This window comes from Populus euphratica, unplaced genomic scaffold (assembly GCF_000495115.2).
Source record: "Populus euphratica unplaced genomic scaffold, PopEup_1.0 scaffold58.1, whole genome shotgun sequence".
NCBI classification, from domain to species: Eukaryota; Viridiplantae; Streptophyta; class Magnoliopsida; order Malpighiales; family Salicaceae; genus Populus; species Populus euphratica.
The window spans coordinates 63218-78164 of NW_011499864.1; the positions used below are offsets into that span (position 1 = coordinate 63218).

At 37.3% G+C, this 14947-nt stretch overlaps 3 protein-coding genes across 6 annotated transcripts in view; all 3 read right to left on the bottom strand.

Annotated features, from left to right (window-relative positions):
- Nucleotides 1–1267: 1267 nt before the first annotated feature.
- LOC105125606 (flavodoxin family protein / radical SAM domain-containing protein) lies at nucleotides 1268–6785 on the bottom strand. 4 transcript variants are annotated; one of them, XM_011026124.1, is made up of 9 exons: nucleotides 5795–6785; nucleotides 5571–5686; nucleotides 5075–5250; nucleotides 4240–4430; nucleotides 4043–4129; nucleotides 3528–3685; nucleotides 3246–3456; nucleotides 3008–3156; nucleotides 1268–1535 (listed from the first exon to the last, which is right to left on the bottom strand). In XM_011026124.1, the coding sequence occupies exons 1-8, from the start codon at nucleotides 6629–6631 to the stop codon at nucleotides 3016–3018; spliced, it is 1917 nt and encodes a 638-aa protein (XP_011024426.1). In that variant the 5' UTR covers nucleotides 6632–6785; the 3' UTR covers nucleotides 1268–1535; nucleotides 3008–3015. The 4 variants fall into 4 exon arrangements, with proteins under 4 accessions (XP_011024426.1, XP_011024427.1, XP_011024425.1 ...); XM_011026125.1 differs by having other exon boundaries at nucleotides 1268–1544; XM_011026123.1 differs by lacking the exon at nucleotides 1268–1535 and adding an exon at nucleotides 2222–2480.
- A 646-nt stretch (nucleotides 6786–7431) lies between these two features.
- Nucleotides 7432–11665, bottom strand: LOC105125607 (S-adenosyl-L-methionine-dependent methyltransferases superfamily protein). Its single transcript, XM_011026126.1, has 8 exons — nucleotides 10459–11665; nucleotides 10210–10359; nucleotides 9828–10098; nucleotides 9600–9692; nucleotides 8936–9110; nucleotides 8534–8776; nucleotides 8164–8358; nucleotides 7432–7842 (listed from the first exon to the last, which is right to left on the bottom strand). Exons 1-8 carry the CDS (start codon nucleotides 11341–11343, stop codon nucleotides 7644–7646), a joined length of 2211 nt encoding a protein of 736 aa, XP_011024428.1. The 5' UTR covers nucleotides 11344–11665; the 3' UTR covers nucleotides 7432–7643.
- A 1165-nt stretch (nucleotides 11666–12830) lies between these two features.
- LOC105125608 (uncharacterized) overlaps nucleotides 12831–14947 on the bottom strand; it is a 3323-nt gene continuing 1206 nt past the window's right edge. Inside the window, exon 3 of the transcript XR_842270.1 lies at nucleotides 12831–13685. The gene's annotated coding sequence lies outside the window, so the exon portion shown is untranslated. The remainder of the gene's footprint in view (nucleotides 13686–14947) is intronic.

Sequence of the window (14947 nt, forward strand, 5' to 3'; positions counted from 1 at the left end):
AAATAAATTTTTTTTATCATGAGCATATTCCTATTGAATCTCTTTAAATATACCTATGTAAACTCTGTCTTGTTGGACAACACTAAAAAATTTTATGTAGCTTTTATTGACAAGCATGCTAGTGTTAAAGTGTATCATTAACTTAGCACAAATGTCACCAAACCATTTAATAGAGTTGCTTCTAAGTTGTTATACTAAATACATACAGATCTTTTAAAAATTGTAAAGAGTATCTTCTACATTGAGTCATGATCTGAATGATTAACTCTAAGCTATTTATTATATATATTTTGTACATGCTTTCTTGGGTTAATCAAGCTATCATAGTTATATTTGTATAAATTATACCTATTTATTTTTTCTGATCCAATATTTTTTGATAAATATATAAAAATATTTTGATAAAATCTTGATTCATCAAGAAGATTTTGCATATCATTCATGTTTATTTGAGATGGTTTGCATGATGGATGAAAAAATATTCCTTTTAGTTTCTCGTGAAATATATGAAATTTGAAAGAAAATTCAGGATTTTTTCAATGAACACCCCAACTTCAATCATACTAGGCTTAGTATTCAAGTATTGGTTTTTCTTAGTCAAAATAAAAAATCTATTTAAAAAAATATTTGTTTTTGTATTTAAAAAATATTTTACATTTTTTTTGAATTTTTTTTGTTTTAAATCATTTTTAATGAATTTAAACAATTTTAATATGCTGATATTAAAAATAATTTTTTAAAATAAAAATAATATTTTAATATATTTTTAAATAAAAAAATATTTTTTAAAATAATTATTATTATAATTAAAAAAATAAAAGTTTTACAACCTTGAACCCCAGCGAAGTCGATTGGAAAACTAATCACCGATATCGATAGTCAATACTTTGTTGCGCGGTGGAGGAGGAGAGAACTACAGGGGCAAAAGCCAAAGGGAACGTTTCGAGTGTAGCAGAAGACAGTAGTTGTTAGTCATGGCCCAATGCGACAAGATCAAAAGAAAATAAAAAACACAAGAGAGGAGGCTGCAAATTTAGGCACAAGGAACAGGGACAAATTGCGTCCAAATTTCTTTCACTCTTCCACGCATTTTCAACCGAATCACTTAAAATTAATAAAAGAAAATCTTAATTTTTATTTTATTTTATCTCAACCATGCCACTAATTCATCAAAAACTATCAACTAAATAAAATACTTCATCTAAATGTTTTAAATAATCTAACAACCATCATAATGCTGTTTCGAAAACCAAATAACAATTACGGATTTTGAAATCCTGGGTTGTAATTCAAAAAAAAAAAAAACAGGTCTAGTAACAAAATCCTTACATTATTGGAAATCTAATTCGAGGGCTGTGAGCACCAAGTAAAAGAAAAGAAAAGAAAAGAAAAACAATAGAACCATTAGTATAAAGAGAGAGGAAGAGAAGGGACGAGATGCCTTCTTACGAGCCAGAGATAGGATGGTGACTTAACACGCGATGGGACCAGTCCGTATCAGCCAGAGGGCCAAAGCCTGCAAGTTGTTGTCCCACCTGAAAAATCTAGACAAGCTACTGTTTGATTGGGGGCTTGTTAATCACAGTGCCTCTTCTCATAGAGAAACTGGCTCGGTCCCGCAGATCCACCGGCCACCTCAATACTTGACCCACGCTGGATTTTTTAAGTTGAATCAAGTGGAAATTAACATCAGTAGGCCAGCAAAGCAAATCAACCCATGACCTCATGTTCCTATCTAAACTTAGATAAAACCTAATTTGATTTTTTTTTTCTTTTCAAAACCACATGCCTTCTTTTAATTATAAGTGGTTCTTGCACCAATGAAAAACATAGTGATATAAGGCTAATTCTCAGTAAATCATGGCAATAAGACCATTATATTACTTAAAATATCATGTCATGTATTTAAATCCTTTGCGAAAAACAGCAGGCCACCGTGTTGGCTCCTCCAATGCGCGGTCAACAATGCAAGCACGTCCAAGATAGACAGCTCACTTGTGCAGTTGTCTCACCGAGGGGGCTGTTTAGATTTTTTTTTCAAATAAAAAATATTAAAAAATAATATAAATTATATCTTAAAATTTCATTTAACAAGTTAGATTATTAAATTTTTTAGATTAAAAGTTTCAAGCTCAAAAAATATAAATGCTGGCAATGATATAATCTAAAATCATATTTTAGAACCTACTTCAGTTTTTATATTAAATTAGTTTTTGAGAGAAGGATAGTTGGATAATAAAATCATGTTGTTGAACTTCACGTGGTTAGGAACCACTTCCTACAAATGCAGGCAATGATATAATCTAAAATCTTTCTTTCTCCATCACTGACTCTAACGGGCCGGGGAACCCATGAACAACAAGGTAAAAACTGAGGCGAGCATTTTTGGTGGCAGAATGCAAGAAAAAAGTTGAAAAAAATAAAATTGCTTTAGTAGATACGAGGAATTGCCCAACTTAAAAGTCACGAAATTCTTCAACGTGCATGCACAGTCGTCTTCAAGTCAAATTTTCCCCATGCATGACAGCGATGTAATGTCAGGTGGATGGTGAGTGCGCTGACGGGTGAGTGCACTAAGGCAGTGTAAATGTAAGAAGAAACAACTCGCGACTGGTGTTGGTGCCCACTTCAACAAACATAGAACAAAACAAACGTATGATACAGCATTTTCAATGGAATTGGTGAAGATGTTTAAAATTGAGGGAGTAGAGAATCTCTCTATATCTATTGCTTTGCCATAACTCAGCCTTCTCTTTCTAAAAAACAAAACTTTTGATACATGTGTAATAGACTCTCACCCTTTCCCTATCTATAGCCAGGGAATGCAAAACTGTTTTTACAAGTGTACAAAACACCATCACCTAATAATTAACGACAAAAGATCAATTTTGGATAACGAAACACATCATTGCAGACACAATAGCATGACAGTAATTTCATTTAATGTTTTAGGCAATCATTCTATGTGTCTGAATTTTTTATTTCAATGCTGTTTCTGATCTCTAACCTGGTTGATCAGTGGTTGGTTTTATGATGTCTCTCTTTCCTATACCGAGATTGATCCGGATCAAATCCACCTTCTTCAGCTCCATAAACAGCCCAAGATGGTGTGGCAGCCATGTAGTCCTTGCTATCGAAAGGTTTACCAGAAGCAACCTGCATTTTCATGAGAAAATAATTGGTTAGCGAGTCTTAATTATTGAAAAGTACTTCCAATAGAATGATATTGGTGCGCTGTTAACAACCAGATCATGGAACTTGTCATAATCTATCCAAGTGAACCATTGGCCATCAACTTTGAACTTCTCAGTTTTTGCCAAAAGGACACAACATGAATGGACATGCTCACAAGCAACCTCATATTCCCCTTTGCTTTTAAAAGCCAAGGCCTCTGAGAAAGCTTTCACATCAGAATGCCAAGGCACATTCTCCATTGTCAACTTTGATGTGGCAGACCTGTATGGGAAAACAAGATTATCAATCACAGCATTGCTAAAGTGCAAAACATGATAGGTTAAACAGCTTACGATCCACAGTAGGTAACGCCTTTGATTTCAATGAAATCAGGCTGTCCGACGCTAAAGAGGTTAAAATAAGCATCTACATCCTCTGTGTTCCACCCTTTAACCAGTGTCAGACGATAAACAGTCCGTTGTTGCTTCTCATTGAGGGATTTCAAAGAATCCTGCAAAGGAATTTCCATACGTTACAAGAAGCATGAAAAATTAGTAAAAAATTTAAGTGCTAGCATGAATACTGTTGCATGATCATACATCTCGTCCATAGGATACAGGAGAGGGGACCCATGATCTGATGGGTTCCAAACACGCTTCCATGCCAATGAAAAGCCAAAAGCATTATTAGGTAAAGGCAAAGCAAATTTAGGCCCTCAAAAACAATAGGGAGCATTTAGCTCTCCATGTAGGCACAAGAAAAAAAAAAACAAGAGGCTATAATGCAGACATAAAGATCTCCAATCCATTCATCACGGACAAGGCTTAGATTACAAAGCAACAGATTGTTTGGCTAGAAAGGAACTTACAATAAATCGCTCCCAAAAATCACCAAAAAGTGGTCTATCAATTGCCTTCAGGCTTTCCTTTGTTGCAGCATCTACACTGACATATAACTGCATGCATCAATTATATCAAATAGTTTTGCTCCATCAGCAAGAGTACATCAATCTTTAGAAACCAGATTCTATTTCAACAGAAAGCTAAACAGGATGAGCCTTCATACCTGGGTTACAGGCTTCAGCATTTGAATCTTCTCAGGGAACTGTGCATTTGTTACTAGAAACGTGGATATCTGCCTTCGGTGCAGCTCATCCACTAGTGTATTAATCTCCGGATACATAATAGGTTCACCAACAAGTGATAAAGCACAATGCCTGGGAGAGAGACCTTCATTCAATCGCTCAAGAGTAACACCTGCAGGAATACAATGTGCTAGTAAATGCAGTGGATGATCCAGTATAGCAGAAAGGAAAAGGTTTGAAAAAATAATAAAATTCATCCCAAATTATATTTCTACAAAAAATATATCACAGTTCAAAGCACTTTCCATAAGAAGATCAATTTGTCAATAGGATAACTTATGTTCTTCAAGCAATTGGATGCTTGAGGTTTCAAAATAGAAATTATTTATTAAAAATCATGCAAAGATACTCATGTCCAGGAACTTCTAGACTTAAGTAAATGATTCAGGTTATGTACACATCCAAAAGTATTGCCTCACCACACCCCTCAAACACAGAAACCCCTCTGCTATAGGCTAGTGAAATCATATAAATCTACTAGAGTTCTCACCCCCAAATTTCTGACCTGGGCTAACTAATTGCATTCAAGGATGAATCCCAAAATAGGCCTGAGTTTAATAGGGTCAGGTGGTTGCCCCCATTAAATGCCGTGAGTGACTCAGATTGGACAACATTATGTCATGACAGCATGATAGTTTTAAGACTTATCATCTCGCATTAGGAGCAGAATGCATATCTACCGCATGAATATACACATACAAAAGTTCATAATTCTATAGGACCTTCCCCAACAACACTGACACGAGGACAGATTACCAGGAACTCCTTTCATTTGCTTAATCATCTTTGTATGCAGATCAATGGCAGAATTCACAATCTCCAGAGGATCATCCATTTTCCACTGCCAACTCTTTCCCACAGGATTTGTGTGATGTCTCCAACAGAAAACACATTTGTTGGCGCATGCCAAACTAGGAGTTGTCTCCATGCACCTGCTCATTCCAGTTTAAAAATCACGACTCCCAGGGAAGGCAAAAATTATAACCAAGAAATAAAGAAATATAAACCATACTATAAATTCAACTTTACAAACTAGAGATGATCGGGAAAAATCTATATGAGCATATGACACTTGGACCACAGCAAACAAATCTTTACTGGTAGAATATGGTCCACTATTCAATCAAATCATTTCGAGCATGTTTCCAATCTCTTATAAAGAAAGAAGTTCAACAATTCAAAACCCAAACAAGAGAATACAAATCACAAAACAGAGAATAAAACATACATAAAACAATAACAAATCAATCACCTATGACTTTCGATTCCATAAAAAGAGTGCTTGTAGCATCCTCCTCGCCCTCTAAGCTGTGATTTGGTCCATCTACAAATCTTAACACCACTATGCGAACCAATGATTTTGTATCCCTGCAAATTCAATACCGAAACTGAAATTAGGAAACCAAAAATTTCACACTAAGCAAAAACACGGCTGCGTGAAGAATTCATAACTAGAAATGTTGTTTGATTTTATACCTGCTTTTCTAAGCTTGCTCTGATCACCGGAGTCACCATTTCTTTTTGACCATTCAATTTCCCATTCTCTCCATTTAATTTCCCATTACTTTGATCCACGACAATTGACCTCCTTGACGGCCCTTTACCCGCAATATCTTCAAGATCAATAATGTCCGACTCCACCCCACCATCGTCCTCATCGTCATCGCTCTCATCAATAACAACCAGTCCATTTCCACAAACCTCTCCATTCTCCACACTCTCTCCTTTCAAAACCCTAGCTAATCTCCCACTCCACTCCTCAAAAACCCCATCCAATTCACCACCATCCACATCACCCTCCCCAACTCCCACAACCTCCTTCGCTCCCAAATCCCTCAACCGCCGCGAAAAATCTTTAGCCACGGCATTAAATGTCTCGCCAAAAGCTCTACTTCCAACACCAAAAACCGCGAACTTGCATTCCGAGAGCATCAACGAACCGACACGAAAGTCGTCAGCGCTTTCAGCAAGCCAATTCGCGAAGAATTTGGCATTTTGAGGCGGTTTACCATCTTCCCAAGTGGAAGCGATGATTATGACCAATTTTTCTTTGAAGAGGTCCTCAGGCTCGTAATTCTGAGGGTCGATGAGGTCAAAATGGAGATTGTTTGAGGCTAGGAGATTGTGGAGACGATGAGCTAGGGTTTTGGAAGTGCCAGTTTGGGAGATGAAGAAGAGTTTGGGTTTGTTAGGGTTAGGGTTAGGCTTTAGGGAGATTTTTTTGAGGCGGCGAGATTTGCAGAAGCAGTAGATTGTGGTGGCGGAGAGGAGAGCAAGGAGAGTTAAGCGAGCGGGAGTGGAGGTTAGGGACATGATGGTTATTTACTTACTTTTAGGGGAAGTGAGGGATTGTTGAAGAGAGTGGCGCTAGTGTTTTTCCTATTCATTGTTTGATTTGAAGTCACAGTCTGGGAGGTAAAGACTGGCGAGGAAGAAGAAGACGGCCGTTTTTTCAAGCAGAGACGATGGGCTGACGCCGTTCTGAGTTATGACCCATATTTTGTCAGCCTTTAAGCCCATGGGAATTTTAATGGGCCCATGATTTTTGCTCGCGAAACTATCTATGGATGAAACCATAGTGTTTGACTAGCGTTGAAATAATAGATATAACAAGAATTATTCAGTCTTTAAAACAATTTTGAAATAAATCTGAAGACACAAGAGCACATTTCCCTTTTATTCTCATCTCTTACATCTCAAGATAATTAAAGTATCACGAGTTTAGTATACTTGACATTACAATAGCTTTAGCAGTTGTAGTTGAATATATATATATATATATATATACTAGCAGTTGTAGTTGATTATATATATATATATATATTAAAACGAGATTGCTAGTTATGATTTTCAAAAAATAAATTTAAAATATTTCAGAAATTGGAGCGGGCGCCATGCCCCCATGAATGTAGCTTCACCCCTGTCCACCGGATATGAAGCTTGGCTTCCACTTTCTATCGACATAACATCTGACCATCAATGCATATCGACTTTGATAAAAGAAAGAACATACAACTGGACTTACAGAGAGCTCAACACAACTATTCTTGAACAACTTGAGGAAGCCTGACCTACCTTTCACACTAACACGGATACAAAAATAACGGGAAAAATAGAGAAAAAGTGCAGATTGAATATATGTCACGAAAACCAATGTAAAAGGTAAATTCTCAATCGGTAGATGAGGTAAAAATGAGTGATTGGGCATATATTTCACAGTAAATGAACATTCAGTGTCGAAGGCAGAAGCTAAAAAAAATTTGCCTTCCATCTATTTTTACTTTCATCTCGCAACCACTCACTGTACATATTCATGAGGTGAGTTTTAAGGGCGCCACATGGTTTTTTGTGCACACAGTATGCCCTCTTTATCCTGAGCATATGTCATGCGAATCTCCCAATGCAAACTTCTCAGTATTCCCTCTAGTGGATCTAGTATCTCAACCTTATCTCGTACAACTGCCCAACCGCCTGGTCGTAACATTCGATCCATCTCAACGACAATGGATGCAGGCTGTTTACACCTGAAGTTACATTTAACATTGGATGAGTGATCAAAACTATATTCTCTAACTAAACACAGCATTCTGATGCATACAAAGAAACAAACTTCATGGTTCAAATGGGATAGATTCCTGAACTAAAAGCCCTTGGACTCGCTTGCTAGAAACTCTAAAGAAATCACGTTGGCATATTGCACTGAAGACCGAAGCAACAAAATGCTAGTTTAGTAACCTGGTGAGGTGGGCTCTATGAGTGATAAGAGCACAGCAAAGTTCTATGTGCAAAGAATAACGATTAGGTGGTAGGTATGGACAAGGCAGAACTGGAGAAGTAAGTTGGACCTGTTCTTGAGCCGTGAAAATAGATGATCGGCATGTAAGAGATCATATGATCTTGGATATGTACCAAAGGACTCGCACCAGTCATGATAGACACCAATTAGCCCACGTTCGTATAGGATAGGAAGTGTGTCTGGTGCATGGACGGGAACCACATTCATCACCCATACCTTGTGTTGTGCAAGAGCAGCAGCAAATCTGAATTTCCAGATGAAGATTACTGCAACTTTTTAATAAAAAGTTTTAAACTGTTTACGCAAGTAGAAAGTGCTGGTAGAATTTATGTAAGGGCTTTAACCACATCACCTCGTGAATTGTTTAAACAAGAGACTGCAACTTTCAAAAAGAAATTGAAATTGTTCAGTTAGCATACCCTCCATTGATGGCTTTCATGTCCATAATGTTCCGGATATTTGACCAGTCAATTCCCATTCCCGTGAGATAAGACTTCTCAACAATAGCTTTCCAGTGGTTGGTATCAGCAATCAGCTTTTCTTTATTGTTCATCCAGTCAGGATAAGTTTCAAGCCTCTTAGGCCATTCCTCAGGCCACTCTGTGCCGTGTTGTTCGATTGCAGATGGAACAGGGTGTAAGCAAGTCTTCATAGGAACATACCTGAAAAAGGAAGTTGCAGTCACCAAGTTAAAGGGCACTGGAGTTTGATAACATGGGACAGGAATTGAAGTTTCATCCTCTTAAGGAACATGAATATTGATATTACAGTCATACTAAAACATGAAGATACATCATCAAAACAAAATAGCCTAGGCTTACCAGGCTGCATCAGGATTTTCATTTTCCTTGCACAGAGGTGGATTTTTCCGTCTCCTCAAACCATATATATGATTTGACTCGGGCTTTTGATATATTTTGACACCCACTTCACCAACTTCATCAGTTTTATGAGCCAGAATGTTCCAACAGACAGATGCTGTCAATTTGGTCATAGCTGGAAGGAAAAGAATTGTATGATGGAAGTAAATAAGCTTCGATGACTAATGCAGCAAGCAACAGAATAAATGTTTCACACATGTGACAATAAAACAATGAAAGAAAATATGGGCAAATGACTGCTTCTCCAGGTAACAGAAAGCAAGCAACTGGTTTGACTGCATCCTGAAGTCTAACCAAAAACCCGACTCAATTTTGGAAGTTATATGTAGGAAAAATTGGTTGATAAAGTTTCTGAATCTGCAATGGTCGCAGCCTTTTTGTGATACATTTCTGCACATGCTACATCAACTGCCTATGAGGAAAATATACCTTAAGATACTAAGTAGACCAGTTCACCTGTTTGATGGCCCAAAAGTAAAATATACCTCAATAAACTCATTGACTAGAGGGATGATACAAATAAAAGTATTAAACTTCTTTGACAGTTTGATTTGCTCCGCATCATGGTAGACAAAGAAAGTTTTGAAAGCATATGGGATCAAACCTTCTTCCTCTTCAATATTGTCATGTTTAGTCGACAAAATAAAGTATCCACCAGGTCTTAAAATCCTATTCATCTCAAGGAGAAGTTTGCCCCCTGAAAATTGGAAAAAGCACCATGATGTTAACAGCAAAATTAAAAGAGGAGAGAAGAAACAGGAAAAAAGAAATCAAGGTCTAAGGAAAGGAAAATAATGCAAGAAGTGAAAAAAAGGGATAAGAAATTGCAAACCATTGGAATGCCAAGGAATGCTGCACCCACTACAGTGAATAGCATCAAAAACACCACTAGGGAAATGAAGCCTTCTACTCCCAAAAGGGCTGACTATTGTAGGAAAACCCCGCTCGAGGGCAACCTGAGCAAGGTCAACTAGATCATCCTTCAGCCCAAGTGATAATGTTAACACCTCCTTATCAAAGAGAGATGCTGCGAAGCTTGAATCTGTACATCCAATATCCAACACTACACGAATATTCTTTCCCCACTCAATGTCAGGCACCATCTATCAAAACCAAATCCATAATAGAGATTAGCTGGCTAGTTGCAACTTAAGAGACATGCGTACTGGTGCTGCTCAGCTGCAAACAGAAAATAAAAAATAAAAAAATCTCACCTCTTCAATGGAGTCGAGGTAATGCTGAACTCCACCCTTGAATTCAGACTGGTTTTGAGGAAAGGTAAGATATTCTCCAGACTGCACCAGCCAACTATTTTTCTTAATAAAGGCAGCAAGTTTTGGATGTGCCACATTGCTATACAATACCTGCAAACAAATAACAGAAACAAGCACATGAGAACATCAAGCAGACCTTATCCTTCCGCTTTCTAAAATTCAAAGAGGAAACAGAACCCGTTCATATACCTTCAATTTGCTTTCAGGCCAATGGACCGGGGTTCCATAACCCTCATGAGGGAGTGGAACAAGACACATTGGAGGTGTTTTCGGGCAACTTCTCTCAGTATGCCTATAACTTTGCAACCTTCCAGTGCCACTCTCAATGTCAATGCAAGGCATATAATTATGCTTGCTTCTTGTACTACATAACCTCCAACTGTAATGTGCGTTTGGATCAAACACAGGACCCTTTATTTTCCTCTTCTTCCCTGTGCTTTTCGATCCAGCACTCTCATGTTCCACTTCCTCCACAGATTCTTGATCAGCGTTTTGAATCAAATCACCATCTCCTTGAATATCACCATTCCCTTCAGTATTTTCACCATCATTCGCCTCTTTCTTACCATCCACCACTTCACCTTCCTCCTCTTCCTTTTCTGATTCTTCATCCCCTGATTCCTCTTGCCCTTGATTATCTTTCTCCTCCTCATTAGGCAACTTCTTAGTACCATCATCTTTCTCTTTTCTCTCAAGTGAAGCTTCTTCCTTTTTATACTTTCTCCTAGATTCATGCTCATTAACAACCAAAGAAACAGACCCATTAATCTTTTTCTCATCTTTCTTCAAATCCAAATCAGATTCACCATTTTGCTTCTCATTTACTCTACTTGGTTCATGTTTTTCTTTCTCTCTCTCTTTAGACGGAGAATGAGGTCTGCTTACCCTGGTGTTTCCCGCAACTGGTTCAGCAATATCATCAAAGCTCGCCCTTTGAGTGGTTGCTGAGGTTGAAGAAGACGAAAACACAGACCAAACGAATATAAAGCAAAACCCCATTATCGCCACTGCCGTCATCTTTACACAAAACCCATGTGGCCTTTTTGCCTGACGAGCAAGCCTAGCTATGGTCATCTCTGCACTGCCCCTGTAGCTAGCTAGCAGCTGCTATGGCTTGTTAAGTACAGAAGAAAATCTAACACCGAAGCATGAAAAGGGGAAAAAATTGAAGGACTTAAAAGAGGGGTCTGTTCCCAGTAGAAGTCATGGTGTCGAATCTGTGGGGATTGGATTTGTAGAGAGGATCTAAATTCTAAAATTAGATGATTAGTCACAACAAGTTGAAAATTAAAGAAAAATTAAAAAAATGATTAATCTTCTAAACTAAGCAAGTTTGAAGTGGATAGATAGCTTAGTAAAGAGTTAATGATGAGGTTTAACTAGATATATCTATTATAAGGATTTATTTATTTCAACAAATTAAGGATTTGATCAAATTGCATATAAGCTATTAATCAATTCAATTTAAAACCAATTCAAACTAGATTATGAACAAATCATATAGTATAAAAACATGGATTTGAACTGCTATTATTTATTAAAAAATACCTAATAAAAAGTTTTCTCTCCCTAATTCAAAATAAAAAATATTATATCCAAGTATTTTTTTTAAATGATTTTAATAATGCATTATATTTAAAAAATATTAATTTTAAATTTTAAATCCTATAAATAAATAAAAACACAACTCCTTATTCATTAAATCACATTCTTGAAATTAATAAATTTGGAAGAGTTTGAATTACATTTTTAAAATATAAACAAAAAAACTTAATTAATTGGATTAAATCTAAGTTAATATAATAGCTTAATTAATTTGAAGCTCACCTGGTCAAAATATGATACTATCCGATTAACTCTTGGAGTGAATTTTAAAAAAACTATGGTCTGTATTGGTGTATAAAAGCAAACTATATATATTAATATTAATATAGTTTGTTTTTGTGTTTTAAAAATATTTTTAAAAAAATTTAAATTTTTTTTATTTGAAATTAATTTTTTTATTTTTAAATTATTTTAATATGTCAATATAAAAATAATTTTTTAAAAATAAAAATATTATTTTAATATATTTAATAAAAATAATTTAAAAAATAACTAAAATAATTAGTACATTGAAGGAGACAATGCCGTTAACAACAAGGAAGAACTCTCGCAAATAAAAACGGGGGAAGACAACGTATGGAGAGGGGCAGAGTCTCCTAGGAGAATCAGGTGGCATGTGTTAAGGTCAGAATCAGATGGATAAGTATATCTGTAAAAAAAATGCAGACAGCGGTGTCAAAGGAAACCATACAGCCAGCTGTCTCACCTGCTACTCTGACTTTTTCCTTATTGGCTGCTGCCTGGTTGTAAACGCACTCACAAACAAACGCGTCACAAAAGCCCAAACTAGCATATGATGGCATATGGAGACAATGTTTTGGTAGGTGCTTCAAACGCACTAGCATATGATGGGTTGACCAGTGGCTCAGCCCAGGATTGCAAGCTTGGAGGTTCATCCAGCCCAGTTGAGTTAAATTGTATTTGCCAGAATTTGGAGATGCACATTAAATTCCGAATTCTTTGAAAACTAGAGACAATGTTTTGGTAGATGTTTCTTACATTACTTTCTGATCTCGAGCACAAGAATCCTGTTATGCAATAAAGCTCATGGAACAAGGAGCAGCTGTGCAAATGTATCTTTGTGGTTGCTTACAGCAGGTCGACCTCTGATGTCTTCCAAGGTAGGTAGTTGATCCCTAAATATATCCTTGGATCTTGATTGATCTCTGTTCTGATGTTAATATATCAACGAAGACAACTACAAATCTCTAGGTGGTCGTGGTTGGTGAGCTGGTTAAGGAAGCGCCACTCGAGATGGAAAGGGTTGGTGTTGGACCTGTGGACACCAGAGATGTTGGGGATGCGGTGCCTGTGACAGTGGCGTCGTTGGCGGAGGCTCTGCCGTTGGCTGGGGAGCCTTGTTTTGAGACGCATGCATATTGATCTTGATCCTGCATCCCGAAAACGTAAAGAGTAGTCATCTTTGGATTTCATGTGGGATATTGCTACTTGGTTGATGACTCCATCGTGACTAAAGGATAGTGCAGTGAATCAAGAAATCAAGACATTCCTTCAATTTGCTCGAAACAAAATGGATGATGCCAAAGGTGTTCCAATTCATCTTTTACAAACCGATCTAAAATGAGATAAAGAGCCTTCGTCCTGTCAGAGGGAGAAATTCCTTTACTCCGCAGATTTCATATATGGATGCAACGGAAGCAAGTAAAAGGAGAGAAACTCGATCACCTCAACTGTTGTGGATATTGACATACTCATCAGTTTCACCCAATATCCCCTCTTGACACAAGAAAACGTTTGCAGATTGAGATTGTCATGATAAAGTTGAAGACCTATTTAGCAGCCTCAGCTTCCTGGGGAATGATAATTTCATATAAGCAGTTTCAGTTACTTGTGTCAGATATTTGAAAGTACAACTATATGCAACAGTCTCAAATTTTGCTTATGGACGTTGTCTCTGCATTGTTCAGTAGAGTCTGGAAGTAGCTTGTCATAGGCGATGAAATTCCACTGTGAGGATCACTATCATCTCATAAATACAAGGAAGATTTGTACAAGGATCCGTAAACAGGGGGCTTGGCATTGGCGGGTCCAAATCCCCTGAAGTTTGATCACAGTTCTCGTCTGGCCATAATATGCCATCAAATAGCAATTGAATCTGCGCCTAGAGTTCTTTGATGACATCCTCCACTGTAATTATACCAACAACTTCTTCATTTGATGGGAACTCTGGAATAGGAGACTCCTCAATGTCCAAAATGCAAAACGAACGAACTTTGTGTCGCTTCTTGAAGGCAGGAGTAGATGGTGGACTCTTCTTAATCTGCTGACCTACATCATTCGTAGCAGAAGACTGATTATCATGTGAATCCAAAGCAGCGTTCTTATTGGATAGCAGAAGTAGAGCCAACCACACTATTATCTGGCAGTTATCAATCATAAGGTTATTTCAATGAAACAAACCAGGCATCCTATAGAAGTGAGGGATGATTAATTCATCATGAAGCATGAATCGTCATAGAATCAAGTGAAGCAGTACATGAGGTATTATCAGTGGTAAATGACAAGTTTTCATCAATAAAAAAAGGAAGGGAAGATATTGCTGTTAAAGAGGTATAAATCATTGACAGCCGCCTTCTCTCGTAGTTTCCTAGCTCTCACCTTTCCTTTGAGATTTTTCAGTTTTGCCTCTCTCCCTACAGCTGTCCTTAAATTCATTCTTTTGTGTCTCTTTATCTGCATTCAAATCTTCATATACAGCAGCAATGTGGCTGTGACCCTCCTGAAATTCATTTAAGATGTCATGTAGGGCATGTCTTCCGAAACCCTGTAAAATGAACAAAGAGCAAGAAAAGAGTAAGGTAAGCTCCTTGATACGAGCAAGCAATACACAACTACACAAATAGGTTCATTCAATCAAATGACACCAGGCTGTGGTTGCATTTCATGTCCCGACTCCCATACCATATCCTGTGTGCTGAATCAGACACAATCATTGTTTTCTCACTGGATAAGATAAACATAGAAAACAAGGAGTAGGCATACCGTGGAATTTTCCTTGTGATCATCTTTCTCGGAGGAACTGCGTTGTGAAGTGTAAACCCCCCCCCCCCCC

Excerpts from the sequence above, each read along its gene's own strand:
- LOC105125606 (XM_011026124.1), bottom strand. The coding sequence starts at position 6,631 with ATGTCCCTAACCTCCACTCCCGCTCGCTTAACTCTCCTTGCTCTCCTC. Across the intron at positions 5,687-5,794 it reads GAGCAAGCTTAGAAAAGCAG|GGATACAAAATCATTGGTTC; the intron begins GTATAAAATCAA and ends TTGAATTTGCAG. Across the intron at positions 3,457-3,527 it reads GGCGTTACCTACTGTGGATC|GTCTGCCACATCAAAGTTGA; the intron begins GTAAGCTGTTTA and ends TTTCCCATACAG.
- LOC105125607 (XM_011026126.1), bottom strand. The coding sequence starts at position 11,343 with ATGACCATAGCTAGGCTTGCTCGTCAGGCAAAAAGGCCACATGGGTTT. Across the intron at positions 10,360-10,458 it reads GGCCTGAAAGCAAATTGAAG|GTATTGTATAGCAATGTGGC; the intron begins GTATATGAACGG and ends ATTTGTTTGCAG. Across the intron at positions 10,099-10,209 it reads ACCTCGACTCCATTGAAGAG|ATGGTGCCTGACATTGAGTG; the intron begins GTGAGATTTTTT and ends TGGTTTTGATAG.